Below are 26,455 nucleotides of genomic sequence, written 5' to 3'. Positions count from 1 at the left end.
CACACACACACACACACACACACACACACCTCATCTTGAGCCCACTGGTCTTTTTAAGCATTGGCATGACATCATCTCTCTGGATTGGAAAAGGGGTCTGTTGGGGGAGGGGAAGGGGGCTGAAGAGAGGGGAGAGGGGTGGCCCGGTCTGTTTTAGAGCCAGACAGACATGTTTAGGTTTGAAATGAGCCGGGCTGGATCGGTTACAGAGAGAGTGAAACAGAGAGAGGTGGAGGGGAGAAAAACAAAACCAGGAGGGCTGGTTCACGAAAGTGGACGAAAGACATTTTCTCATCTCAAGACTATTAGAGGACACAGGACAAGGAATCAAGTGAAAACGGGGTCAGACAGAAGACCAGAGCAACGTAAACCGTCTATCACATAATTCCTCATCTTTCCCTGTGTATCTGTAATCCTGCCCGATAGTTTGTCTTTTTCTCGATTCTTCACAATACCCCCCTGCTATCCTCTCTTCGGTGCCCTCCTATAAATACCCCCCCTGCCCCCAGATAGAGTGACAGACCATTTCTCCATGCTCTACATACCCTGCAGACAGTAGCTATTATACATTCTGCCCGTGATATTTTTGCAGTCTGTCTGCACCTCGGCTCACAGTTCACAGCTTTAATAGAGGAAAGGTCTTCATCACTGAAAAACAACACAAACTATTTACCTCTTAAATAACACATACAGACACGCGATGGAATATTTGACTTATATTTTGATTGCGTCTGTTTCACTACAGCTGAAATGCTGCAATTTCACACTGTAGCAAATAGAGTAGACCATTTATCAGGTCTACAGCCATGCTCGTGGCTTTTTAAGGCGGTATGGGCATTTTATTGTCTCGTGTCAAGTTATGTAGCTGTATGTATGTTTCTTTATTTGATCGCAGATTGAGCTTGAGCGATGCTGCAGCTTTGCTTCATCATCTGAGAACAATGAAATCTGTATAGACATTATAGGGAAGATCCCGAGGGCCAGATTTACTAAACAGGGAAAAATAGCGTGTGAGCGTAATCCACAAATAAATTGAACATTAGATAATACCTTCACTGTATTTAATTAAAAAACATTTTTTCTTCACCATGCGTATGATGCGTGCTTGTGTAAACTCATTTAAGGGCTAAAATCTTGTTAAGAGATTTCTTTTCTGCATCAAAATGAAAATATGCTGGAAAAGCTGCTTATTATTAATATGAAACATGCTTTATTTGATAAAAAATAATATCAGTTGCCTCCTTAAACCTTGTAAACACTGAAATATTGCTTTGACCTAATTACTCCCAGTCATATGGTGCATTAGTACACCTGCAGATCTGCTCGCTAACATGATTAATTCAAGTGCAAAATATTTGACGGAGCTTCAGACTCTTTGATGTGGCTCCGTTTTTCAAGTGTAGCCTATTTATCTGGATCTCTCCTCTCATCCTTCCCTTCTTCTTTCAGCAGCTCTTTATCTCCTCTATTTGTTTGTTCTCTGCTACACATTCCCTCGGCTCGCTCTCATTAAGAGCCCGGTGAGGGGGAAGAAAAGAGAAAAACCCAGAAACGCACACAAAGAAAGGTTAGTAGGCCAAGAAGGAGGCGCACCGGAAATTAAGACGTTTCAATATATCCGAATAATCAAATTAGGATGGAAGAAAACAAGAAAGGTGCAGAGGTTTAAAAAGTTGAGGATGAAGAGAAACAGGAACAAAGAGTCACATGGAATGAGTAAAAACTCTTCTTTGATCCACCCACGCATCTCGACAACAGCGGAGATGATCGCTCTCAAGGGGACGAGGACGACTCAGACTAAATTTGTCGTGTGCAAAAAAATGATTAGCGCCCGTATTATGCGAGTCATCGATCATCCTGAAAAAGCAGGACCTTCCTGGAGCGCCACAAGCTGCAGATGGCAGAAAATGCACTGACTGTGCGTGGGACTCATTGCATACTACTCCTGAGCTCTCACATAGTTGTCTAAAGTGGACAGGATATTACATCATGTCAAGAAAATGTACTCGTTAACGAGAGAAGTCAGACTGAAAGACTAGCCTAGGCCTGTGAACCGAACACTGGAGGTGCCAGGAGTTTCTCCCAGCGGGATTTTTTTCTTTAAATGCAGAACGAGCTGTAAACAGTTATGTCTTAGTGACAACTTACAGTATTACAGTACATACAGGATTAAGGATTTCATTATTTAGGTTAATACCTCACTGTAAACATGCGGTGTGTAAACAGTCAGATCCTAAATTTGGATCCACTGGCTCAGAATTATCACATTTCTTACTCCAGTATTTATTTTCCTGCAGTTCAGTCTTCTGCCACAATAAGTCAGCTGTCGATTGAAGTTGTGAAGCAACTTGAAAAGAATGTGCTGTGTTTGTGTCGTTGTAAATCCAGAAACTTTGGGTTATGGGCTGTTAACAGGACAAAATAAACTTCTTACAGAGGTCACGTCTTCAGGAGTCCTTCCAGTAATTTTACAGGCAATTTAATTTCTACTCAGCAAATGTGTCATTTGCTTTATTTTTCTTTTCTAATCTTTCAGCTCCAGCCTCTTAGTAATTGTTAAACCCGTAAACTGTAAATTTGCAACACAGGATTCAAAATATTTGATCAAATCTTGGTTTGATTGAAGTCTGAAGCTGGGTGGTTCTGTGGTGGCTAGCAGCCTCTCAGTATCTAATGTTGTATGTTATAAGCTTAAAACCGCACTCTCTGTGTAGTGCAAGCTGTATTTATATGGTTTAGAAAGTTTATGTAACGCCCAGACTACCACCGAAGACTCACGCTGGGAAACGTGTCCTCAAACGCCTCAAATCCTCGAGGTAAAAAGGAGCAGCACAAACAAAGACAGTACAGCCATTCCTTGTGTTTACAGAACCCGAGCTCGTCTCAACCACAAGAAAAGGAAAAAATAGACTCGTTTTGCCTCGGCATCAAATTTAGATCATTTTCCATCACCACAGTGACGAGGCTAACGAGGTCAAAACGCTAGCTGGGCGGGGCTTGAACATCACGAGGAGGGAGGGGCGTCATAAGTATTTGAGGGAGGGAGAGTGCGGTCACATATTGGCTGGAAATGTTGACAGAACCACAACTATCCTTAAAAGAACAGGAGCTGCGTGATTCAGCAGCGTGTCAGGCGTTTCAAAGAGACATGTGACTCAGCTAATCACCGTGTCCGAGTCCTGATGCACAACAGGAGTCCCCCCCCACACACACACGCCCCCACCCATGTACCTCATGGTCTCTAGAGAGATGAGCAAGAGGAAGAGCACAGATACAGACCCCCTCAGAGACACATATTGAATGTCACTATTCATAACTCACTCACACACACGCAGCTCTAAATCAAAGCTCATGCTACGCTGAAGAGTCGCTGTGTATCAGTGCAATTTCATTTCAATGGCATCATGAGAAGGGAGACACACAAACACGAACAACCCGTTCACCCGGAGCTATTTTAGATTCTTGCATGTCGTCGACGAGCAGACACAATACCCGCCTGAGCCGATGATAAACTCTTGTCTTCTCAGAATCATACATATACTGTAGTCATAACAACGAACAGTGGAAATCACACAATCGAGCTGAATGTAACAAGGAAAAAAGAAGATTTGGCACAAACTACTGCAAATCTGATTCCTTGTTGAAAAACCTCAAAACATTCAGTGACAACGAATTCAGTGGCTGCAAACTCGCTGCTTTCACAGTCACACACACACAGACTGCACACATCCACGTTAATAACCAGTGAGTCCTACCTTGAACTCCTGCAGCTGCTGCTTAATCATCTCCACCTCTGTGCCAACCAGGCCCTGCGCATTCAGATTCTCTTCTGCTCTTCCCAGCAGGCCTTGCAGCTCAGCCACCAGCCTGTAGAAATCACGAACACGGTCCGCAGCATCCTCGATTTGGTCCAACCTGGCCTGGCCGCGTTCACTCAGCTAGAGAGAAGAAAACACAAATCAAGGATGTTACTAACATTTACCAAAGCCGCCACCGAGTCAGGATAACCTCCATCACATCAGCGTCCTCTTCACTCACCTTGCCGGCCTGGCGGCTCAAAGCCTCCGTCTCCCTCCTGAGTGCGAGGAGGTCGGGAGAGGAGCCTTCGCGCCGCAGCATGGTGGTACACTCTGACGCGTGGCCCTCCAGCTCAGTCCTGAGGTTGGCCAGACGGGAGAGGAAGCCCTTCAGGGCGTCGGCCTGAGAGGCCAAGGAGTCCGCGTCGCGTCCAACGGGACTGAAGGAGTCCAGTTCATCATCAAGGTCGGCGAGACGTGAGAAGACGTCCCGCACGTGAGCCTGGACCTCGCCGACGCCCTGCAGCCGTGACTCCAGGGAGGAGCAGCACTGCTCGATCTGATGGAGGAGGATAACAAGTATTTAACTATGATTGTACTTGACCTTAAAATGCATTAATTTAACAACACACGTTAAAGAGATTTAAAAATACAGCAGCATCTGCCTTACAACTGAAAGACCATCTCCCCACGTTTTACTCTGACATGAAATCTCTTTTCTCTGAAGCGTCAAACCAGGAAACATCACAAATGAAAGGGCAGAAAGAGCATGACGACTTTTTGCTTTTCAGTGCAGTGACTACTTTTTTGGAAATATTTTCTTTAAAAAAAAAAAAAAGCAACAAAAGCAACAAACAAGAACCAGAAATTTAATAAGAATAGAGACCCAGTAATGACATCAGCTTAGAACAGAAGACTGCTTGTTCAAACCACAAATTAATCAGACAGAGAGAAGCCTGTGTGGTAATATTTTCTGTCCAAAGCAACAGCTCAAGGCTAGAGAACAACGTGTAACCAAACCAGAAAATGATGCAACACAGCAGCGAGTATAAATAGATTTCGTCTGTGTAGGTGCAAGGAAGGGACAGTAGAAGCATCATTGCCCAAAGCACCGCAGAACTGTTTCCTCGGCAGCAATGTCATCAGATCGATAGTTTGTCTTGTTTTAAAAAAAGGTAAATAAAACATCTTAGAGGATCCCAGCGTAGCCTGATGGCTTCGATACTGTATACAGTGAGAAGTTGTGTGGTAGTTGTGACCTTAAATGGAATATATGGAAGCTGGATTGCAGAAATAAGATGAAACGTTATGGGCGCTGAATTCTGAACGCTCTGGTTTACATTTCAAACTGTGACAAAGTGCTGAACGTCCACACCGACCATACACAGCATCACTACTATAACATTAACAGCCAAACTCCTCTGACAGCTATAGCTGTTCTGCTCTCCCTCAGTTCACTGACACACTCACTAGATCAGACACCCTCTCACACAGTGACCCTTGGAATAAATCGTTCGTCCGGTGGTAAAACATGTCTTCAGTCCAGATTGCAAAAATTGCTGGTTGGGTTTCATCAACTTTTATGGCTCCTTTCATCACTGCCCCTTTGTCACATCCTGCTGTTTTACCAAAGCATGTTCCCGGGTGGCAGATTTGGCACTTTAATATGTGCATCAAGTATATTTTAGACAATTCCAGGCACGTACAGGTAATCAGGGAATAGGAAGTTCACCCTTTTTGATAAACACAGATGTATCTGATGCCCGAGTACATTAAATAAACTTTAACAAACCTCCTCCCTTTTTAATTACAATGACCCTGCTCCCCACCTTGTCAGTAACATCTTCATACTCTTTCTCTGCATCTTTGGCCTGCTCCTGGAGTCTCCGTGTTCCCTCTGTGCTGCCTCCTGGTGTCTGGGGTGCATCCTGCACCAGCCCCTGAGCCAGGTCTCTCAGGTAGACCACCTGAGGCTGCAAGGATCTCAGACTCTCCTGCTGACTTCTCAACCTCTCCAGGCTTTTGGCACTGCATGCCTGAATGTGAAAGAAGGCGATGTGGTCACTGCTGGCAATAACGTAAGTGTGAAGGTTAATGATCAGTGCTTTTCAGTACCTGAGGTCCTAGAGCCTCCTGCACTTCGATTTGGTGCTTGGCAGCCTCCAGTCTCCTCTCCACTGCCTGTCTACCTTCTTCAAACTCCTTCAGACGGCTGGCCAGCTCCTCCAGCTGGGCGGTGCGATTGTGGAGGCTTTCGCCCAGTCCATCTACCCTCCGGTTTAGCTGAGCCTTCTCATCACGTACCTACAAAAAAAACATGTGTTTATCATTTACTGAACTTTAGATTTTTTCATACATTTTAATCTTGCATCACCAATCAGATGAATGGATTTATCAGTCTCCATATTTCAGTCCATACCTCTTCCTCCCCGATGCAGCACTGCTCCAGCAGCTGATCAGATGCAGCATTAAAGGCTTCAAGTAGAGGTTGTCGTCTCTCGATGTCCAGGGACAGATTTCGTGCTTTCTGCGAGGCTTCGTCCAGGGCAGACGAGTCAAGTGATGGTTGTAGCTCTTTTTCTTTCCCTTCGCAGTCTGCTAACCACGGTACCAGCTCAGCCTTGTGCTGCTGGTAAGTTTCTGCTTTGTTCAGAGTGTTTTTCAGTCTTGCCTCCCTGTCTGAGATCCTGTGGTTCAGGCCCTCCCAGTCCTGTCTCAAGGAGGTCAGACGGGCCTGCAGGGCTGAGCGCTCGTCTGCTGGTAGAGTGGCGAGGAGCGACGCTCCCTCAGCCTGGATCAGCTCGTAGGAGCCTCGCTGACTGGCAATCCCACGCTGGAGCTCATCTGTCTCTGCCAGCAGGGAGCGAATGGCCTCCGGCTGACAGGGCAGGGCGACGGTTGATGATTCTCTAGGATCTGTCTGCTTGTCAAGCCAGGAGCGCAACTCCTCAAACATCTGCTGGAACTGCTGGGTGGACGACAGGGCAGCCTGGAGCTGAGACAGACCGTCAGCTAAAGGAAAGAAAAGCAGAGCATGAGGAATTAGAAACAAACACCAAACAAGTACATTAATAAAAATGACAAAAAGGACTTCAGAAGGTTCTGATGTATTTATCAGTGAGTTAGTTAGTAGCAGTTTTTTGCATCAACAATTATCAATCATAATAATAATAAAAATTGTAAAATAGTAATGATAATCATTCAATGTGCCACATAAACTCCACATACCTGCACGCTCCTCCAAACTCTTGAGCGGCCCGCTGACACTCTCCAGTCGTTTGCTCAGCTCTTCTTTCAGGTAGGGTTCAGCCACGATGGCGCTCAGCTCCTGACAGAGCTTCTCCGCCTCGGCAAGCTCGGTCCGCCTTCTCTCCAGCACAGATCGGATCTCTCCGGTTTCCTGCAGGCGGCGTTTCAGTGCCTCGGGTTGAGCGCTCAGTGAGGCCTGAGCATCCAACCTCTCACTCAGAGCAGACAGACTGGAGGAAAGATCTCGGAGCAAGGCCTGAATGGGAGATTAGAAATGTTTACCACCACATGAGGAATGTGACTCAAGATTCTGCTGAAACCTCTCGACTTGTCTCAGTCTTACCTGGTACCGTTCGCTGGTTCCTTGGGCCTGATCGATGTGGTTCGACCTCTGTGTCAATTTGCTCGTTAGGTCCTCCCACTGCTGGGAGATGGAGCCCAGTTCAGAACGCACCTCTGCCAGGTCCTTGGGGTCCTGAGCAGAGTCACCGGTCTGGGAGAGGATGCCCTCAGCTGACTGAGTCAGCTGGTCAAACTGTGGCCGCCGGGTCTCAAACTCCCGCAGCATGAACTGAAGGAAAGAGGAAAGATCAAAGGCATCATTACAAATTCAATGAAGTAACCTGTCGATATCAAAAACATACAATCTGTCTTTAAAAGAATTGAAAGCCTGCAGAAACCCCCCCACTTTTTCTTGTGCTGGATTTTCATTGAACATCACTGTTTCACCTACTCAGTGCTTTAATTCTTTTTACATTTTCTGCCACGTACTTGTAACCTGACACAGCAGATGGTTTGTTAGACAGAACCATCTGGGAACTTGTCCGTGTAAACTGTTGCGAAAAGAGCTGGCACTTTCAAAAATACTTGGCAGGTGATCTGTCTATCACCGTTTTAAATCAGCGAACCAGAAGATGAAGAGAAATTTGCACATAGGACCACATGGCCAACAGCACTTCCGGCTTTATAAGGTAAGCATACCTGTGCTTGCTGTTTCTGTGTGTTGAGCATGTTGGGGTCGATGCTCAGGGGTCCCAGAACGCTCATCATCAGCTCCTTCTCCCTCAGCCAAGGACCCAACTGATTGGCCGCTGAGGCAAAGCTGCCCAGCCTATCAGCGCACGTCTCGAGCTCAGTCTGCCTCTGAGCCGCGGTCTGATTAGCCGTTTGCCAGCGGGAGTCTGAGGAAGTAATCAAAGCAGACGTGAGAAAACTTCAGTCAAACTGTTGATGAACGTGTTTGTATATTCCTCATCTAAAAACTAACCAAAGGGAACAGATTGTTTAGGGAATATTTTTTCATTTAGCTGTGCAACATTACAGCTCAGTCATATTAGATTTTTCTTCCCCTGCCCCTCCTACCTCTTCTGTCTCCTTCACTGACTCATGTTCTGGGCATCCTGCAGTGCGTGTGTGTGTACTCGGTCCACATGGCTTTGAAAAGACTTTATGAAATATGAAATATAAAGGCCTCCTTCTTGGATTTCACCTTACGTATTTCTGTCTCTGTTCGCTCATAGGAGGCCCTGGTAAAAATATCAAGTATTCGAGTGAACAAACAGCTCCGACAGGAACGCTTCCCACTCTCTCCCTGGACGGTATTGATTTCACCTTCTCGTCATCTCATATAAAAGTTATTACAAATTCTGAAGTAACGTGCAAGTTTCCTTCAGAGCCATTTTCAACTAAGCAAAAAAAACCGTCATCTTTTAAGGCCGTTTAAAGAAGTCTGGAAAGATTACGTTTCCAGCACGGTCTACATCTACAGTCATCTGCATTTTTATCTGTTTCTTATTGTCCTCTCATATTTATCAAACTTGACATGAGGGAACATAAACTCCCTGACTGCTACGGGTATCACAAGTCATATTTCTCTAAATCAGCATTTCTTTGTGTCAAGCTCCTCAGGCAGTGTTTGTTCTCTACATCACTGACTTGCATCTCCTCTGCGTGAATCGCTCAGGCTTTGACACAGTGCATCGTCTTCATAATGAATCTCTCCAAAAGTACTGCGCAGTGCAGTGCTCATTCCCGTTTCCTACACACAGGATTTACTTGGGGTGTACTGCACAGGTAAGTGCATACTTTGGCAACTCATTGAGCATCCTTCATACGTTTATTTTTTCATCCAACGGAAACAGTCCCATCACATTATTTTAAAACTACGCTAAGCTCAGCCGTTCCCGTGTCTTGTCTCCATACTAGAGGCTTGTCCAGTCCTACATCATCTTTTCCGCCGTCACCTACAGCACATACCGATCTCTTGCAGCTGTTGTCTCCAGGTGTCTGCTTCTGGTGAATCGGGGTTTTCAGCAATCAGTTTCCTCAGCGTGCTCTTCAGCTCCTCCACCTTTCCTGAGTGCTCGGCCAATTCTGACAGCAGGGCCTGCAGAAGAAAAACAACGTCTGCATATCAAAGCTATTAAAAAAAGCAAACAAAACTTGGTTATAACAGACAACAGATGACTTTGCTGCATCTTTACCAAAGAAAAAAAAGGCACCACAAAGCATTAGAGTCTATCCTTTACCTTGTTCTCCTGGGCCTGAGCTCGTACCACCTCCGGTTTGGAGGGAGAGGCGGTCTGTGCCTGTTTCAGGCTTTCCTCTCTGTCTGTCAGCCAGCTCTTAAGCTCTTCTGTGCCCTGCCTGGCCTTCTGCCTCAGCTCCAACGAGGCCTGCTGCTGACCAAGACGCTCCTTTAACTCCCCGCCCAAAGCGTCATATCGACTGTTCACATCAGACACTGCTACCTGGAGCTCTGTCAGATCTGAGGGCCAAAAAAGGCATAAACCCCGAACATATTAGAAAACCCCGGATACACCAGAACAGAGAAAACCAGCAAACAGGCAAAATCTCAGAGCAAAAGGATAGGAAGACCCACAACTGTACATAAAGAGAAACTTTGGAGTGAAGCAGTGGAGACACCAGTATTTTTTTAATGTGATAAATATACCTGCTGTGTTTTGGATGGACAGAAAGCCAGCAGTGACAGGACAGAGTGGGGGCACAGGAAAGGGTAAAACAGAGAACACTCTCTAAAAGCACCACTAATGTAGGTGGTGGTCAACTCTCTGAGGTTCATGTTAGACTCTCATTTTAACCATGTGGGGTCTGCTGCTTCTGACTACACAAAGGTTGTGCAGCGGCGTCTCGCTGGCCTTTGTGAATACGCGTGCTGCTGAGATGTTATATAATAAACAGCGAGTGAAAAGACACCACACGGTTAAGTCGGGCTTGATGGAGAAAAAGGACAGAGCGCGAGCTGGAGGGAGAGCTCACCTTTACAGGTGTGAATGCCATTGACACTGCTGGGACCTGCTGAGCCATTGATGTGAGGAGCACCTGGGAGAAAAACACACACAGCTGACTGAGTACAACATGCTCATGCAAACACCGTCGCACAAACATCAACGTGGCGAGCGACGAACCAACGGGTTTGAAAAAAGGTTCAGACACAGGTGCTCAACGGTACCAAAAACATCTGCCAGCGTACAAACAGTATCGGCACAGGATGCTCGGGAGGAAGTGAGGAACGCTGAGAGACAGACTTGGGAGAAAAAGACACGGCGGATACCCACAGTCTGAACATGGACACAGGAATCTAATGTGTGTAACACACAGCAAGATAAACACTCACACCATTCGCCTACTTCTGTTTTGGTTTTATTTGACTTAACTATTAAGATGTGTACACAAGAATATCCAACCATGTAACCAGAGGGCAGAACACCTAGAAGTGAGTGGATACAAATGTTTCTGACGTGGTTCAAAGCTGGAGAAAATAACTGGAAAAGTCTGGGATTTAGTTTGTGGTTTTGTTGGGTTTCCCTGCAAAGTCTGCAGGTAACAAACTGTTTTAGAAGTTGGCAGCGCTCCCTGTTTCCTTCATTATTTAAACGTGCCGTCGTAGCTTAGCTGTATCACAGGAATGTACCGCGACAGGTCTGATTATTAATACAGATTCATTACACTTGTTTTTGTCGTCGCCTTCCTGCAGTTCTTAATTCATGATTTGTTTTTCATATCTGTTTACCTCAGGTCAAATTACTTTATAAATCCTCCGATGATTCCCCCCCGCCCACACCGTCTGTAATTCTCACTTAAAAGCGCTCTCATGCGTAAACAAAGTCATTTAAACTGAAGCAGAGTGTGAGAGTGCTTATTGATTGGCAGCTTCTGCATCCTCGTTCTTACCCGTTTTGGTCTGAGGAGCGGTGATATCGATGATGAGCGATTCCAGCTCGGAGCCCGTCTTGTTTAGCTCTTGAACTCGGGATCCCTGCGACTCCCAGTCGTGCAACAAGTCCTGAAGTCATAAAGCATTTTAAGGAGTCGTTTCAAGTAGCATGGATATATTTTTTTCCCCATGATTCACATTGTATGAATCATTTACAGCCAAATTAATTAACCTTAAGCTGCTGAACTCTCCTCTGCAGGCCCTCGGTGTTGAGGTTGGCCTCTTTGGAGGGCAGCTGGTCCTGTGCTGTCTGAAGCCACCTGACGAGGGAGCCGGAGAGGCCGCGGAACTGGAGCAGCTGTTGCTCGCAGGCCTGAATGGCAGCAAACCTGCGTGTGGAAAAACAGACGATGAGGAAGGAAGACGACAACGTGAAGAAAACAAGTCGTAGACAGAGACCAGAGAACGTACGGAGAACCAGAGCAGGGAAAGTTCTGCTTAAAAAACACATTTTTTAATTTTCATTTTAATGTGATCCATTACAGTATAAACGGTTACCCACTGTAATTTTTTAAAGACAGAAAAATGCCCAGACAAAACACTGCTGACATGAACCAGCCAAGGTCCACGCTGGCCTGGAGGCAGCATTAACGCAGCCTTGACCTCCCTCTGCGTATGTGATCTGTGTCGGGCTAAAGCTGGAAAAGTGCTGACTGCCTGCAGACAAAACAGCTCTGAGAAGACGTCTGGCATGGAGCAGTATCATTATCACGCTGCTATTTTCTCTCCCTCGGGATTCGAGGCTGGGAGTTAGCTGAGCGGGCAGTTTATAGGACGGACAATGAGCCATGTGAACTCTGCTTATATTAGTACCCCGGTCAACACATCAGTTCACACTCATTTGAATACAGTAGGCTCACACAGACAGACACAGTACTGAGAAACATCACGTAAGATTAAAACAAACCCACATCCTACAGTACGTCGTATGAGTGCTGTTTAGCCACTATAAAATTAGAAATAATATGTTGATTTTACAGAAGGCTGACTGCCCCACCAATCTGAACTATAATCCAATAAATCTGCACCAGACTGATGGTATTTATAAATTCCCAACCCCCTGCTGACAGGCTTTAAGTGTGGCTGCTCACTGATACAACGTCAGGCCCTGTAGGCATAGCAACCGGTGCCTCGTGAAGGTTACAAATTTAGAAAACAAAATTTGGAAACCGCTCCACTCACACAGTAAGTGTTTTAAAAGTAGATAAAACTCAATCTTAGACGAATCAAACCACATCCTAGGTTTGCTCTGAATTCATCTCCAAGGTCGTCTCATTTGAAGTAAGTCTAGAACGGGCTGACATTTTTATGATTCACACATCTGGGAGCAAATGGTAAATAAAGGAGCCATGGCACTGTTCAGAGATTTGTATCTGGGGCCCTCTTGTGTATTTTATAGTGAACCTGGCAACTGATGAGACAGGAGCTGCATCATCCTCTTTTAGGAAACTTGCACACATGAATTTCAATTCTATATTATACTGTTATAAAAGAAAAAGTCTTAAATTACCACGTTATCTAAATTTAGAGGGACATTAGCTGTAAAAGTTTCTGTTTTCTATGATTTTTATTACTCAAAAAACAAACAAACACCAAAAAACCCCAAAAAACTTGTGAGCATGAACTCTTTCCTTACAACACAGTTTGGGTCCCTTTAAAAGCACTTACTCACATTTACAGCTGCACAACCTGAAAGTGCATTTTTCACATTGGTGTTTTTACCTTTCGTTTACATTTTCTTCCAGTTGGTTGAATTCATCAGTGACCTCTTTGACATTGTCCAATAAGCTTTGAGTATTACTGAAGGGTTTTGATTGGCTGAGCTCAGTGCCAAGGTTGCAGAAGGATTTCAGCTGCCCGGCTTCCTGTTCCAGCTCCGATCGGACCTCCTGAGAAAACGCACACAGACAAAAATGTTGGATGGAGCCACCGTATGACCAATCCACTGACCTATTAATGAAAATCTGTCGACCCTGCTAACCTCAATGGTCTGCCTGTAGTCGTCCACGCTGCGGTCCGGTTGACCGACGGGACTCAGAGCCTTCACTCGGCTCTGGGTGAAGACCTGGAGGTCTGACCCCAGCCGCTCGTAGCTCTCCAGCTTGGGCAGCAGCCCTTTGAGCTCAGCTTCCCTCTCAGCCTGGCTGGCCTGTGCTGCAGTGAAGCGCTGAGTCAGATCTTCTAAACTCCCCTGAAGGCCTGAAGCCGTGGAGGCGTCTGAGGTGTGAAGCAGTTTGGAAACAGAGTCTCGTGTTGCGTCCACACTGCCCTGCCGGGAGAGTAATTCCTGCCGAAGTTTCTGAACAAGAAAGACGAAAAAAAAAGAGGTCCTTTTAGAGTAGGATGGAGATTTATTATAACTATAAACCTACAAAATTCAGGCAATTTTTTTCAGATGTTTTATACTTTGTGAAAAAATTCAGCATTTTTCTTTTGGTAATTATCCCACCTGGTTCTGAGTAAGGGCATCCTGTACAGCCTGTGCAGTGGGTTCAATTGGTCCAGGGCTCAGAGCCAGTTTGTCCAACCAGCTCAGCAGACCCCTGAGGCCCTCCTGGACGCTGACAGATTGGGCCACAGCTGTCTGCAGCTGCTCGGCCCGTTCTGAGACAGATGTGGAAAGGGAGTCGAATCTCTTCTCCAAGCCATCTAAAGAGAAAGGGTGCGAAACAAGTCAAGCTGTGAAAGAGCCCAAATAAAGGCTCTGTGGTCTGTGATTATAACTGAAGTCAACGTGTTTGGCAGATTAAATCACCTGCAGCACACAGGATGTCAACAGCTTTCAGGGAAGGAGATTCATCTGTGCTGACCAGATCTCTTCCTGCCCTCTTCACCTTCTCCAGCTGCACCGAGCGCTCTGCCAGCTCATCCTGAAGCAGCTGGAAATAGAGATACCCATAAAACCCATAAATATTTCCTATAATCCTCACAAATATTACAACCTTTTTTCGTTAAATGAATGTTTTTCATAATTTCTTTGCATGATATACAGCTATGGAATGAAGACTGCAAACTAGGCCATGTTTTTGACTGCGTCTCAATTGCATATTTTCTCTTTTCTCTGTCATTTTGTGCTCATTAATGCAGGTGTTGGTCATTGCATGCTTCACCTGTACTTGTCGTAGTGTGTTCTGTAGGTTCTGCGGGTCTGTCTCTGCGCTGGCCTTCGCTATGCTTTGGTTCTGTTCCTGAGTGCTGAGCCAGGAGTGGAGGGAGACGACCTCATCCTGGTACTGCTGGTATCTCTCCAACAGGCCGGACAAACGGCTGCCCAACTCTGTTGACTGCACATAGCACACAAAGGTTTTTAAGCATATACATGAACCAAATGTGGCGTTTAGCACAGTTCCTAATGATTATCAGAACTTCCTTCACCTTGGTGTGTAGAGTGGTGTATCTGTGGTTGGCATCCTGTAGATTGTCAGTTACCAGCTGCTTGGTGCTCTCCAGAGATGCATCTGAACCACCACCTTGCTCCAGAGCTCCCTGAACAGAGTCCAGAACTTTCTGACCCGAGATGGAAACGAAGCGCAAGTCTGCCTTGTGGCAAATCACATCTTCGGCAAGCTGGAATTACACATGTATTGTTAATTAAAGAAAAAAACAACAAAACATACATAAACATCAGTGATTTCAATCTGGGCCCAGCCCATTTACTTCAGTTCAAAGCAGCAAAAACCACGTTCGGCTAATTCATTCAAACTGCAGAGCCACAACGCCACAAGCAAACTTGTCTGCCTGGAGAATTTCCTGCTCAGTAGTAGATGCAGTACAGAGTTTGAACTTCTAAAAGGTTTGCTTTTTCCTTCTTTTTTGAGAGGGGAAAAAAGGCTTTACAGATGTGCAGCTCACCCAGTGGCATCACCACCTTGTCTCTATCTGCAGGACTGAGGTCAGCATCATGTGAAAAATTAATTTGATACAACAGCTCCCTCTTGTGGAGAATTACTGGCATCCCATTTGGAAACAGTTATGTATAAGTTTGTGATCTTCATGAGAAACTTCATATTGAAATATATAAAAGCGTTGAACATAACAGATGAAAACAGGTAAGGTTTTAATGCTGTAACATGTACTTTCTCCTAGACTTTTTAAAATTGATGCAAGTATCAACCTAGAAGCTAATATTACCTACATACATGCAAAAGGTTGGTTTTATTTTGAAAAGGCTTATTGTCTTAACTTTCACAGTGTAGATAATAACCCAACATGAAGACAAAGCTCAACTCTGCACCCCTGCATGCTGAGCTCCGATGATTGTTCTCACAGTATTGTAAACGCTGGAGATGCTGTCGCTCTAGTGTAAAAACTATGTCATAACATCATTTCCAAATCATCTTAAGCATTTTCTTTCTGTAATTTCTTTCTGTAATGAAGGAAACCATCTGTGTTAGCAACGATTGGCTGGACTCTACTTCCATGTACCTTTCTGTGCTCGTCTAGCCTGCCCTTAAGTCCTTGTGCATCTGTTTCTCCTTCGCCAAGAGAACGAAGATCCCGTTCACTTTGTTCCAGCCAGGTACCCAAACTTCCATGTTCCTGGAGGAATTTTGTCAGCTCATCTTTCAGAGCCTCAGACTTTCTCAGACGGTCCTATAAGATAAACGATACAGGAGAGGCAGTCAGTTACCACAGGGGCTAAACACAAATCACTAATGCAGCCTCATTAAGTTGCAACTAAACAAAAAAGATATTCCTAGACAGTGCACATATTATGTATGGAGAATAGCACACTATTTATACACATATTTATACTTTTAGTACCTGGCAGCTCTTCAGTTTGTCCTGGTGCTGAGCCTGCAGCTGGTCCAGGGCAGCCCTGAGTCGCTGTTTCTCTTCAGGAGGAACTGTTGTGTCAGGCTGCTCCAAAAGGGACCGAGTCGACTGGGTGATCTGCAGCAGCTGTGCCTGCTGAGCCTGGAGCTGCTGAAGCTCCGCCTGGCAGAAAGATGATATCGGTCAGAACTCTGAAATATTGTAAGGCATTTAAATCAAAATGTGCCAAACACAGATCAGAGAGTTAACCTGTAGCATCTCAGTATGTGACATCACAGCGCCCTCTGGTGGTGAAAAAGGGGAATCAATAACATCCTGGGCTGCTGAAGATCCAGCTAGAGTCTTTCCAGGTTGGTTAAGGGTGGACAGTTCATTCAGGAGGGAGTCTATATGAGTTCGGGTCTCCTGTAGTTCCTCCACTGCTTTCGCCTGGAGAGGAGAAGACAGGAGCAGAGTGGAGGGTAGAAGACGTTAAATTAAAACCTAGTTGCTTTAAATGTTAGGTTTTAACTTTTAAAATGTCTTTAATGTATGTAAAAATATCTTCAGAAATGGGTAAAAATAGTTGTTTTAACAAGCGGATTTTTAAAATTCTGACAGATGTATGACCACATTGCTGCTCTTACCCTTTGTGTGTTCTGCTGCACAGTGTTATTAATGGCTGTGTCGAGCTCGGACAGCGTGGTGCTGGTTGAATCTGTCAGAGCACTGTACTGCTCCTTCATTCTTGTTAGCGCCGCCTGGAGGTTCTCCCTCTCCTCTGGGCTCAGGGTTTCTCCTTGCTCTGACAGGAGCTCCTCCACAGACCTGATGGCCTCAGCTATGCCCTCGCCTTTAGTGTGGAGGTCTTTCTGGACTTCCTGAAGACAGAAATAAAGAGATAGAAACATTGTCTTAAATATTAAGGATTAAATTACTAACATTTTTAATGATATAAGTGCGATATCCAGAATTACTGAGCTGAATCTTATACACAAAAACAAGAAAGATAGATTAATGTAGGACTTTCACACCTTTAGTTTCCTCTGCTTCTCCTGCAGGATGTCCACATCACCTGACTCTGCTCCTGGTCTCTGACTGGCCAGCAGGCTGGCAGCTCCAGCCAACCACATGCTGAGGCCTTCCAGTTTCTGAGAGCACTCTGCTTTCTGCTGCTGAACCACCTGAGAGAAATGGAAGAGAGAAGGAAAAGCAAAGATCCAGAAAGAAAGAAAATGTGAGGAAAACTGATCCTGACCAAACCTCGTACGGACGAGTCCATCATAAACACTTCAGGAACAGCCCACTCGTGATTTTGTTTTACCATTTTTATACCTCTTAACAGAAGCACAGACTACTAAGATGCTATACGTTTGTAGTGCACATTGCCAAGCTTTGAGCAGATTGTGTCCAGAGTTCACACTTAAAACACACACAGAGGCAGACACACATACACATTTACATCAACGTGTCTGACAAGCAACAAACAAACAATACAAAGAGAAATCAAACAAGTATCTGTTTTATTTTTGCTGTTTTTCCTCTTTCTCCCAGGTATTCAGATGAGACAAGAGGAAAAACAGTGACGCGCTGTAGCCAGCAAGGCTTTACTTTACCGCCGTGACACAAGCGATTTTCTTCAGTGGCAATCTGGAACAGCAAGGCAAACAGGTTAATAATACACATGTTATAGAGACATGCAGAGGAGCAAACACACTTGCATAAAAAGTTTCGGTAGTAGAAGTGAGGGTGGTGATACTGTCAAGTAGCAAAGCATTTGCAAAAACAGCAGCAGTGGTCCGAGTACAAACCCGAGACGAGGAGATCAGGTCTGAGTCGATGTGTAATGGCACTACAAGCTGAAACTATGGTGGAGGTTAGCGAGATTATGTTGGGCTTTTCTAATCCGACACATCAGATTTCATGAAACATGAGCTTTTTTAGCATGATGACAGTTAACAGCATGGCAACAAACGATGTTAAATATGAAAGCTAACCGAGTGTTTGCGCAGCGTTTAAAACCATCTCAATCATCGTTTTCCAAACCTCTCTCTCCCTCGCACTCTGCCTCTCTTTCTCCTTCTCTTCTTCTTTCTCCTTCTCTTTGCGCTGCCGCTCCTCTTCCCTGTCTCTCTGGGCTGAGAGGGCGTCGGCCCAGGCCTGGGCTTGACCGGAAGCTCTGTGGAAGGCCTTCTGCAGCTGCTGAAGCTGCCCCAGAAGATGCCTGCTTTGCTCAGGGGCCAGGTCCTGCGCCCGCTCTGAGATGAACACCTGAATGTCAAACACTACGTTGTTGACCTCGCTAGAGCGAGCCTTCAGAGAGGACTGGAGCTCCTGAAGGAAAGTTTCACACAAACAAATGAATGCTCAGCAGAACAAATCAGTGAACCAGTGTCCCCACCCCTCCATATGATCCATGTTTACGATACCAAGCAATAATAATGCTAATTATTTAAATCTACAGGTTCAAAGCATGACAAATGTATATATGCTTATAATACAATTTCTTCTTTCTAGAAAACTTGCCTTGCAAAGAGTCAGCTGCTGCGTGAGCTGATCTGAACCGTCATTTTTCTTCTCTTTCTCCATCTGAGTCTCTGTCTCTGTCAGCCAAGACAGCAAGCTCTCCACATGTTGTCCCAGTGACTTCTGCTCAGCTGTGACTGCATCCTGAAGGAAAAGTCGGAGCACCGTCAGTGATGCCTTTGTCTATTATATATGTGTGCTACCCTCTGTTATTTATCTGTTTCTGCTACCTTATAAGAGTCTCTGTGGTCTCGTAGACTTTGCAGAATGCCCTCAGAAAGAGCCCTGGCAGCCTCGTATCCTCGAGCCAAGCTCCGCCCATCCTTTTCCAGGGCCAATAGGAGTTGAGGAGGAACATTTTTCGGTTGGGGCTTCAGCAGTCGCTCAGCCGCCTCCGCCTCTTTGTTGATCTCAGGCTCCATGCCGCGCAGTTCGAGGTCCAGAGTCTGCGAGACAGATTAGGAAAAGAAAACAAAAGTTTTCTTGATTCTTGATTAAGACACTAATCCTTAAACCGGCTGACCGGTTTGTCTCGCACGGAAAACAAATGCCAATCTAAGCTGCCAACCAAATTTAAGCATTAAAAGCAGTGTGCATGTTTGTGTGTGGGAATTTCACCTCAGTCTGTCTGATGATGTCCTCCAATGTGATGAGGCTGCGACCAACAGACTGCTGCTGCTGCTGCTTCAGTTGGACCTCGATGTGTCTAACCATGGAGAGCAGGGCCACCATTCGCTGGTCGTGCTCCAAGCATTCTTGACGCATCAATGATGACTGTGGGAACAAAACAAAACACACTTTAAAGATGCTTTGACCAACCGAAGGGCTTTAAAATAAATAAATAAATAAAAATATTTATAACTTCACAAGTTTTCCTCTTGCCTTGCCAGTCACAGATGATGCTTCCTCTTTCTTTGACACCTGTTGGGGACTCTCGCTGGCGTCATCCTCTGCCCAGGTCTCAGTGGTGGTCTCAGACTGTGGGACTACAGGTGATCCAGACTCAGCTGCAGCATCTTCTGAGAGCAAAGCCGGCGTTTCTGAAGATTCAAGATGTTGCTGTTGGTTTTTTAAAGATTCTGATGCAGGAGTATCGGTGCCTTCTTCTTTGACTGGTTGGTGCGTTTTCTTCTTTCTGCCTTTGCCAGCTGTTTTATCAGGCTGTGGATCAGAAGCTGTGGGCTGAGCTGTGGACAGAGCAGCGGACAGAGCTGTGGACTGAGTCTCCACTTTGTGTCCACCGTGAGAAAGGTCAGCTTCGATCACACCTCCAGTGCCTGAATGGGATTTGTCTTTCCCGCCACTGATCTCTTCCGCTTGTACGATGTCCTGCACGTGATAACTGGGCCTCTGTGGTCGATACAAATGGGGTGAAGTTTGCGCAAGAGTCTCAACTGTTGGAATAATAATCGCAGGGGTCTCCACCTCAACTGTCTCTTCACCAGCCGAAGGTGAGAGGACATCCCCCGTTAGTGACCGACTCTCAGAATCTACCTTCTGCTCCTGAATCAAACCTGAGCTTTCCAAATCTGTTCTTTCCAGAGTGAATTTTGGGGTAATTTCTGTTGCAGTCACTTCCACTTTTTCCTTGCTCAGTGCCTTCTCAGTATCAGGCTCAGCTTTTTCAGCCACTTTCAGCCTCTTGGATCTTTTGCTCTTCTTACTTTGTTTACTAGGCTGAGCTTCTTTAGATTGGACCGATGCAGCTGTCTTAATATCTTTTTGTGTCTCTTCCATTCCAAAACTTGCATCCTTTTCTTTTTCATTTGAAGAAACCTCCAGCGGTTCAGCCTCCGTGGTCTCCTCGACCAACGGTTTCTCCACAGGCAGATTTTCTTTGACTTCTCTCAGTTTCATTTTGTCCACCTTGACACTCATCTCTTCTTCTTTACTTTCTTCAGATAAACCATCGGATGTCTTGACAGTGTCTTCTTTTACAGCTCGACTCTCCACTCCAGCCTCCTTAGCGTGCCGAGTTTGTGCCTTTACATCACTAACAGTTATACCTTTACCCTCCTTCTTCCCCACCTCTTTGCGCAGCGCCTGCAGCTCCTCAGCAGCCTGTTTCTCACTCACGCCTTTTTCAAACACCTTTTTAAGAATACTCTCTTTGGCCTTCAGGATCAAGGCCGCTTTCTCAGTGTCTGGCAGAGGGGATTTCTGAGGCAGCTCATGCTCTTTCCTTTCCTTCACCTCCTGAATGCTCTCTGGTTTTTCTGGTTGCTGAGCGACAGAATCCTTTTCTTCAGACTTCCCTTTCATCTCCTCTCTCTTATCAGCCTTTGCTGTAGCTGTTAATATTTTATTTGCCTCTTTCTCTGGTTCAGCGATTAGTTTTAAGGCTTCTTTCTGTCCCTGTCTCACCAAATTACTCTCAACCTCAAATTTCTCATCAGTCCTTATGCCTTCGATTTGCCCTTCAGAAGCTCCCTGACCATGAATCTGTGATTTCATGTCTACGTCTTGTGACGCAAGCTCAACTGTAGTCGCATTAACAGCTCCAGACTTTCCTTCCATCTCCTCCTCAGTTTGATAAATTTGAGATCCATGCTTTATCTCTGAAGGGTGTGTTTCGCCCTCTGTCTCTTTACCTTTTCCCTTCTTTTTATTTTTCCTCTTCTTTTTGCTTTTGTTTTCTGACTCTTTGGAAGCAGATGTCAACGACTGTGCTGACTCTTCAGAACGAGTGCTGGTTTTGATCTCTAAATCTTCAACCTTTAAGGGCTTCGTTTTCTCCACCACTTGGACCTTCTCTCTTATCCCATCATCTTTCTGCACTGCCACATCATCCTTTCTAGATTCCTCTTCGCCCAAATTTGACACTTCATCACCCTCTTTGCTTTCCTTGTCATCTATAACCATTACTGCCACAGGACTCGTCGTCTTGGGCTTCAATCTTCCATCCTCGGGAACACGCTCTTTTTCCCTACCCTGCACAGGTTCCCCATTGACACCTGTTCTATCCTTTTCCTGTAAATCTTTGTCAGCATGATAGATTTGTGTCGGCTTGACTTCTACAGAATCTCTGATAATGCTTTTCCTTTGTTCATCATTTATTTGCAGTCTCTCATCTGCCTCCTGTTCAGGAAGACTCTGTGATTTAGTGGTGTCTTTCTGTGGTTCAATTTCTTTTATGGCTTGCTGGATTCTTTTCTCAACATTAGTTGCAAACTTAAATAAGATGTCCATGGACTCGTCCGGCTGCCTTGAAGTCTTTTCTTTCCCTGACTCAGGTTTGTCCACTTTGTCCTCATCTGCAATCGTGTCATATAACTTTAACTGATCTGAAAGTACAGATGTCAGTGTTTTCTCTTCATCTTGCACTGCTTCTCTCTTTGAAGGTGGAGATTTCGTGGGCTCCTCAGTGTTCACATCAGACCAGTTTGATGGACTGTCTGGACTTGATGCTGAAAATTTGATAGCAGGGCTGTACGTACTATCTGATGAGGCAACGGGTGTAGAGCTTTCTTCACCACCCTCGGTCTCTACCGACATCACTTTCTCCTGAATCTCCAAAGCCACATTGTTAGATATCAGTCCTAAAGCAGTTGCAACATTGAGACCTGAGACTCGTTGTCCAGTTGAAGGATCAACTAAGCCTCCTTTCAAAAACTGGTTTGTAGCTATTTCTGTGACCATATCATCTCCAACTAAACCTCTCTTAGAAGCTTCAGGCAGCGAGAGCCTTTCTCCAGTTCTGATATCAATGATCCCACCGCTGTCTGCCTGGCTTTGGAGAAGTCTAAATGCTGGAGCTGGATCAACTTTCTTTAATGCAACTGCTTCGGGAAGGGTCAGTGTTTCCTTTGATTGTTTATCCTGAACACCACGGAATGGTTTCACCTCCAAGAAGCGTTTACCTGTTTCAATATCTATCTTACCCTGGTTTACAAGTTCTGAATAGGGCACAATCCGTGCTGTTTGGGGGTCAAGAACTCCTTGAGTTACTGTGGGAGAAGCCATGACTTCACTGGCTTTGTTCTCATCTAGAAGACCCTTAGTAACAGCCTCTGTCAAAGTAAGTTTGATTCCAGTGTCAGGGTCTGAAATGGCTCCGGTTGATGCTTGGAAAACAAAAGCTTCTGGGCGATGTGAAGGACTGACTTTTCCTTGGTAGACCCACTCAAGTTCCTCTAACCCAGGAGCAACGGACCGATCTACTAGTCCTCTATCAACAGCATCAGAAACTGGAAGCCTCATGCCTGAAGGATGGTGAATTATTCCACCTTCAGCCACTTGCCTAGCCAAGACCTGATAAGCCTCCTCTGGTCTAATTAAGCCTTTGTGAATAGCTTGTTCTATAGGAACTGGAGACTTGGACTCTGGGTCGAGAACACCTTCCATCTGAAGCTGCAAACTGGCTTTCTTGAGGAATTTTGAGGAATCTGCATCCTTTCCCTTGCATGCCTTCTCCAGTGCTACAAGTTCTTCTCTATGATCGTCTTCAATCAGCCCCAGGTTTGCTGCTAGAGTCACAGAGACTTTCTTATCCCTACGCAGGTCAACAATCCCCCCAGATGCCACCTGGGCTTCCAGAAGTCGAGAGGCTGTGTTGGGATCAATCAACCCTGCCTGAGCTGCCTCCCTCACCCCACAGATCTGCCTTTTCTCCACATCAACAACCCCTGCAAGGGTTTTATCTGACTTTAGGACACCCCACATTAGATCTTCATCTAGTAAACCCTCCTGCATAACTTCCTCCATGGTAAGTGACTCCCCACTGCTGGCATCTAGGAAGCCCCCAAACAAACCGGCTTGAGCCATTAATTTAACAGCTGTATGGCCAGGAAGGACACCCTGGGCTACTGCCTCATCTGGCAGCAGTTTTTCCCCTTCTTCTGTCATTAGACCTCCCTGTTTGAGCTGCATGACCATCCTCTCCAGTTCAGCATCCTCTTCTTGCTTTTCCACTACTGCTTCAGAGATATCAACTTGTGGTTTAGCTTGCTTTGAGTCTGTCTCTTTTACAGCCACGTTTTGTTTTATAATTTCTGATTCAGCCTGGGAATCTTTTATATCTTTCCTTTCTTGGGATGCTGTTAATTTAACATCTTCATTTGGTTTTTCCCCTGGGATGAGCTCTTTGAATGTCTTCCTTTCAACATTATCCTCTGATTTGAGTGGTGCTGTGGCCATTTCAATAACTTCTGTTGCAGTTGTACTTCCACTGTCTCGCACAGGACTATCCATGGGTTGGTATTCAGTTTGTATTATTTCATTTGGGCTCTTTGTTATTTCATCGTTGAGGTATTTAGCTGAAGCTAAACTGTCCCAACTGGTCATTTCTTTCTTTTGTTCATCTACCTTTTCACTTTTATCACCAGCAATTTCATATTTAGCTGAAATGGCTAAGTCTTCTTCTATGGGTTCTGATGGTTGCTGCAGTGATTTGTTGTCTCCTTCCCCATCATGCATTTCTTCTAGGCCACTTCTATCGTTAATCTCAAAATCCTTACTTGGTGTGACTAAACTGGAACTGTCGTTGACACCTTCACTCACTCCATTACCTGCCAAACTAATCTTTTCCCCCATTTCCAGTTTATCTAGCTTATCTGTAGCCACACTGCTTAGCGGCTCAACCTGACGAGCAGATTCTCCAGCAACCATGTCAGCGTCCTTGATCATTATCATTAGCTCAGGGTCAAGCAGCACGAGGCGCTTTCCAGAATGAGCATCTACATAGCTGTGAGTCATGAGGTGAAACAGCAGCTTGTGTTTGGCTTGTTCTTCAGGATCCTTCCCATTAGTTGATGTAGTTTCCCACACAAGGCCTGTGGGAGATGATGGAGGCAGGGGAGAGGATGGAGGAGAGGAGGAGCTAGTGGAACCCCAGCTGTGGCGGTTTAGAGATGGGTTACCTGACTGGGTCATGTTGGAAAGAACATCTGGTATGTGGATTTCTTTGAGAAAACTGACCGCACTGGGATCTAATTCATTTTCAGCAGTCCTGTTCAGGGGCAGCACCTGAAGGGTTTCTGGGTTGTACAAAGCCCCAATGGCATGTCGTTGTCTCAGGGTGCTCCTTGCTAGATCCCCCGAGATCACACCTTGTTGAACAGCCTCAGCAATGGGTAAAACCTCTCCAGTTTCAGGCCAGAGCAAGCCCATAAAAGTCCAGAGAGACTCAAGGACCAACAGAGCCAAACGAGGGGAGAGAAGGTCCCTGCGAATACTCTCTTCTAAGTCCAGGCGCTCTCTACTGAAAGGGTCTAGAATGCCCCCATTTTGCAGTTGACGTGCTAACATGGCACAGGCTAGATCCTGGTCCATAAGCCCATGGCGAACTGCTTCATCAACTGTCAGTCGATGGCCAGATCGTGGGTCTGCAATACCACCGGCAAAAAGCTGAGCTTCAATAAGTCGTACGGTAACTTTCCGATCAATCAGTCCCTCCTGCACAGCACGGAAAATACCGACTTTTCTTCCAGAACGGAGGCAAACTGTTCCTCCAGGCTGCTGCTTGACAGGGAAGAGAAGAAGCCCTGAATCATCATCGAGAACACACTGGAGCTGCAGCTCACAGAGATTTACTTTTTCAGCTGTGTTTGGATCAATCAGCTCTCTGTGTTGTAGTCTCGACTGGAGCTTGGTAATAATTCTGGGAGACAAAAGTCTCTTGTCTTCTGCTTGCTCCAAACTCAACATTTTTCCAGTTGAATGTCTCAATCCTCCAGTGTTCATCTGGAGTTGGAGAATGCGAAGTCCCACTTCCTCTCTGATTAGCCCGGTCTCCATGGCTCTAACTACAGGCAAGGCATTTTCTTGTTGTTCATCACTCACAGTCTTGGTGTTTTCCACCAAATACAGGGCGCTCTCAAGCTCAGACAGGGACTGTCTGGTATGGCTGTCAATTAGGCCTCGAGTTAGAGCTTGCTCCAGTGAAAGTTTGACAGGAGAGTCAGGTTGAAGGAGCCCACCCATAATGAGCTGGGTCTCTAGCAGAACGTGGCAGGTGTCCTGGTCAATAAGACCACGTTGAGCTGCTGGGAATACTGGGAATGTTTCCACTGTACTCAGGTCAATCACTCCAGCAATGGCAATCTCATTCTGCAAAAAGAAAGAAACCAAAATCCCAGTTGATATTCATTCTCTTTTCTTTATGACCTGGCAGTTTTAGCCAGCACGCATATTACGTAATGTTAATTTGTTATTATGTGACACTACACTATGACAGATCGTAGAATCAGGGAAAAAAAAGAAGGAAACCCACAACCACTTGCCACAAAACAGCTTATCCATGTTTAAAAATGCCACTATATATATTTCTGTTAGCAATTTGATAATTTATATTTTGAACTTGTTTTAATTTCTATTAAATTAAAAGGCATTTTAATACTTACCATCACTATTCTAGGACAAGCAGTAAGCATGCAACAAAGCATATCGTAACAAAAATGCAGAAAGAAGCGCTAGATAAGGGGAAACAACAGCAGAAAAAGGAACACACAAGTATTCAGAAGTTGAGGAGAATAAGAAAAACTACACGAGAAAAACTTAAAGGCAACGGTAAGAGAGAAAGCGAGCGCTACTTACCGTTTGGGCCCGTCCTGCTGTGCACACACTAATGGGCCAGTTTATGGCTCGGCAGAGCGAGGCGCGACAGGTGAGAAGCTGGTTGTTAGCGTTCTGCATGCCACTCTTCATTCAGACTCCTAACACTGCTTTGACGTCAAAACCTCAAACTGACCTAATGTTAAACTGACTAAGGTACAAACTGAAACTATACTAAACCATGACCGCTCAGGGAAAGCTGATCGGGGGTGGGGCAAATATGTGGCAAATAGTGATAAATAACAAATATTTATCAGTATTTCCACATTTCTGATAGTAAGTTTACCTGCTGATTTGCACAGATTATGATTATTATTGCAGATTTGTATCTTTAACTGCA

General features: G+C 45.3%; 1 protein-coding gene across 16 annotated transcripts in view; it reads right to left on the bottom strand.

Moving 5' to 3' along the window:
• Positions 1 to 26,455, bottom strand: part of macf1a (microtubule actin crosslinking factor 1a) — a 108,743-nt gene that overhangs the window by 57,335 nt on the left and 24,953 nt on the right. For 15 of the 16 annotated variants that reach the window (XM_042213172.1, XM_042213181.1, XM_042213178.1 and 12 more), the window contains 29 exons: positions 19,447 to 25,611; positions 19,183 to 19,338; positions 18,795 to 19,010; positions 18,565 to 18,708; positions 18,085 to 18,372; positions 17,073 to 17,222; positions 16,686 to 16,919; positions 16,309 to 16,488; positions 16,048 to 16,221; positions 15,709 to 15,876; positions 14,659 to 14,850; positions 14,394 to 14,567; positions 14,039 to 14,162; positions 13,733 to 13,932; positions 13,265 to 13,582; positions 13,006 to 13,172; positions 11,456 to 11,612; positions 11,241 to 11,352; positions 10,326 to 10,388; positions 9,575 to 9,813; positions 9,303 to 9,432; positions 8,028 to 8,227; positions 7,390 to 7,617; positions 7,026 to 7,302; positions 6,217 to 6,809; positions 5,913 to 6,101; positions 5,627 to 5,833; positions 4,039 to 4,356; positions 3,756 to 3,938 (listed from right to left, as the gene is read on the bottom strand). In XM_042213172.1, coding sequence (XP_042069106.1) covers positions 3,756 to 3,938; positions 4,039 to 4,356; positions 5,627 to 5,833; positions 5,913 to 6,101; positions 6,217 to 6,809; positions 7,026 to 7,302; positions 7,390 to 7,617; positions 8,028 to 8,227; positions 9,303 to 9,432; positions 9,575 to 9,813; positions 10,326 to 10,388; positions 11,241 to 11,352; positions 11,456 to 11,612; positions 13,006 to 13,172; positions 13,265 to 13,582; positions 13,733 to 13,932; positions 14,039 to 14,162; positions 14,394 to 14,567; positions 14,659 to 14,850; positions 15,709 to 15,876; positions 16,048 to 16,221; positions 16,309 to 16,488; positions 16,686 to 16,919; positions 17,073 to 17,222; positions 18,085 to 18,372; positions 18,565 to 18,708; positions 18,795 to 19,010; positions 19,183 to 19,338; positions 19,447 to 25,611 — 11,946 coding nt within the window. The remainder of the gene's footprint in view (positions 1 to 3,755; positions 3,939 to 4,038; positions 4,357 to 5,626; positions 5,834 to 5,912; positions 6,102 to 6,216; positions 6,810 to 7,025; positions 7,303 to 7,389; positions 7,618 to 8,027; positions 8,228 to 9,302; positions 9,433 to 9,574; positions 9,814 to 10,325; positions 10,389 to 11,240; positions 11,353 to 11,455; positions 11,613 to 13,005; positions 13,173 to 13,264; positions 13,583 to 13,732; positions 13,933 to 14,038; positions 14,163 to 14,393; positions 14,568 to 14,658; positions 14,851 to 15,708; positions 15,877 to 16,047; positions 16,222 to 16,308; positions 16,489 to 16,685; positions 16,920 to 17,072; positions 17,223 to 18,084; positions 18,373 to 18,564; positions 18,709 to 18,794; positions 19,011 to 19,182; positions 19,339 to 19,446; positions 25,612 to 26,455) is intronic. The other variant, XM_042213186.1, reaches the window with a different exon arrangement.

Source organism: Haplochromis burtoni, unplaced genomic scaffold, assembly GCF_018398535.1.
Source record: "Haplochromis burtoni strain Fernald_Lab_line unplaced genomic scaffold, NCSU_Asbu1 Contig_425, whole genome shotgun sequence".
NCBI classification, from domain to species: Eukaryota; Metazoa; Chordata; class Actinopteri; order Cichliformes; family Cichlidae; genus Haplochromis; species Haplochromis burtoni.
The sequence above is the reverse complement of the archived record's forward strand: the minus strand, read 5'-3'. Positions and strand labels throughout refer to the sequence as shown.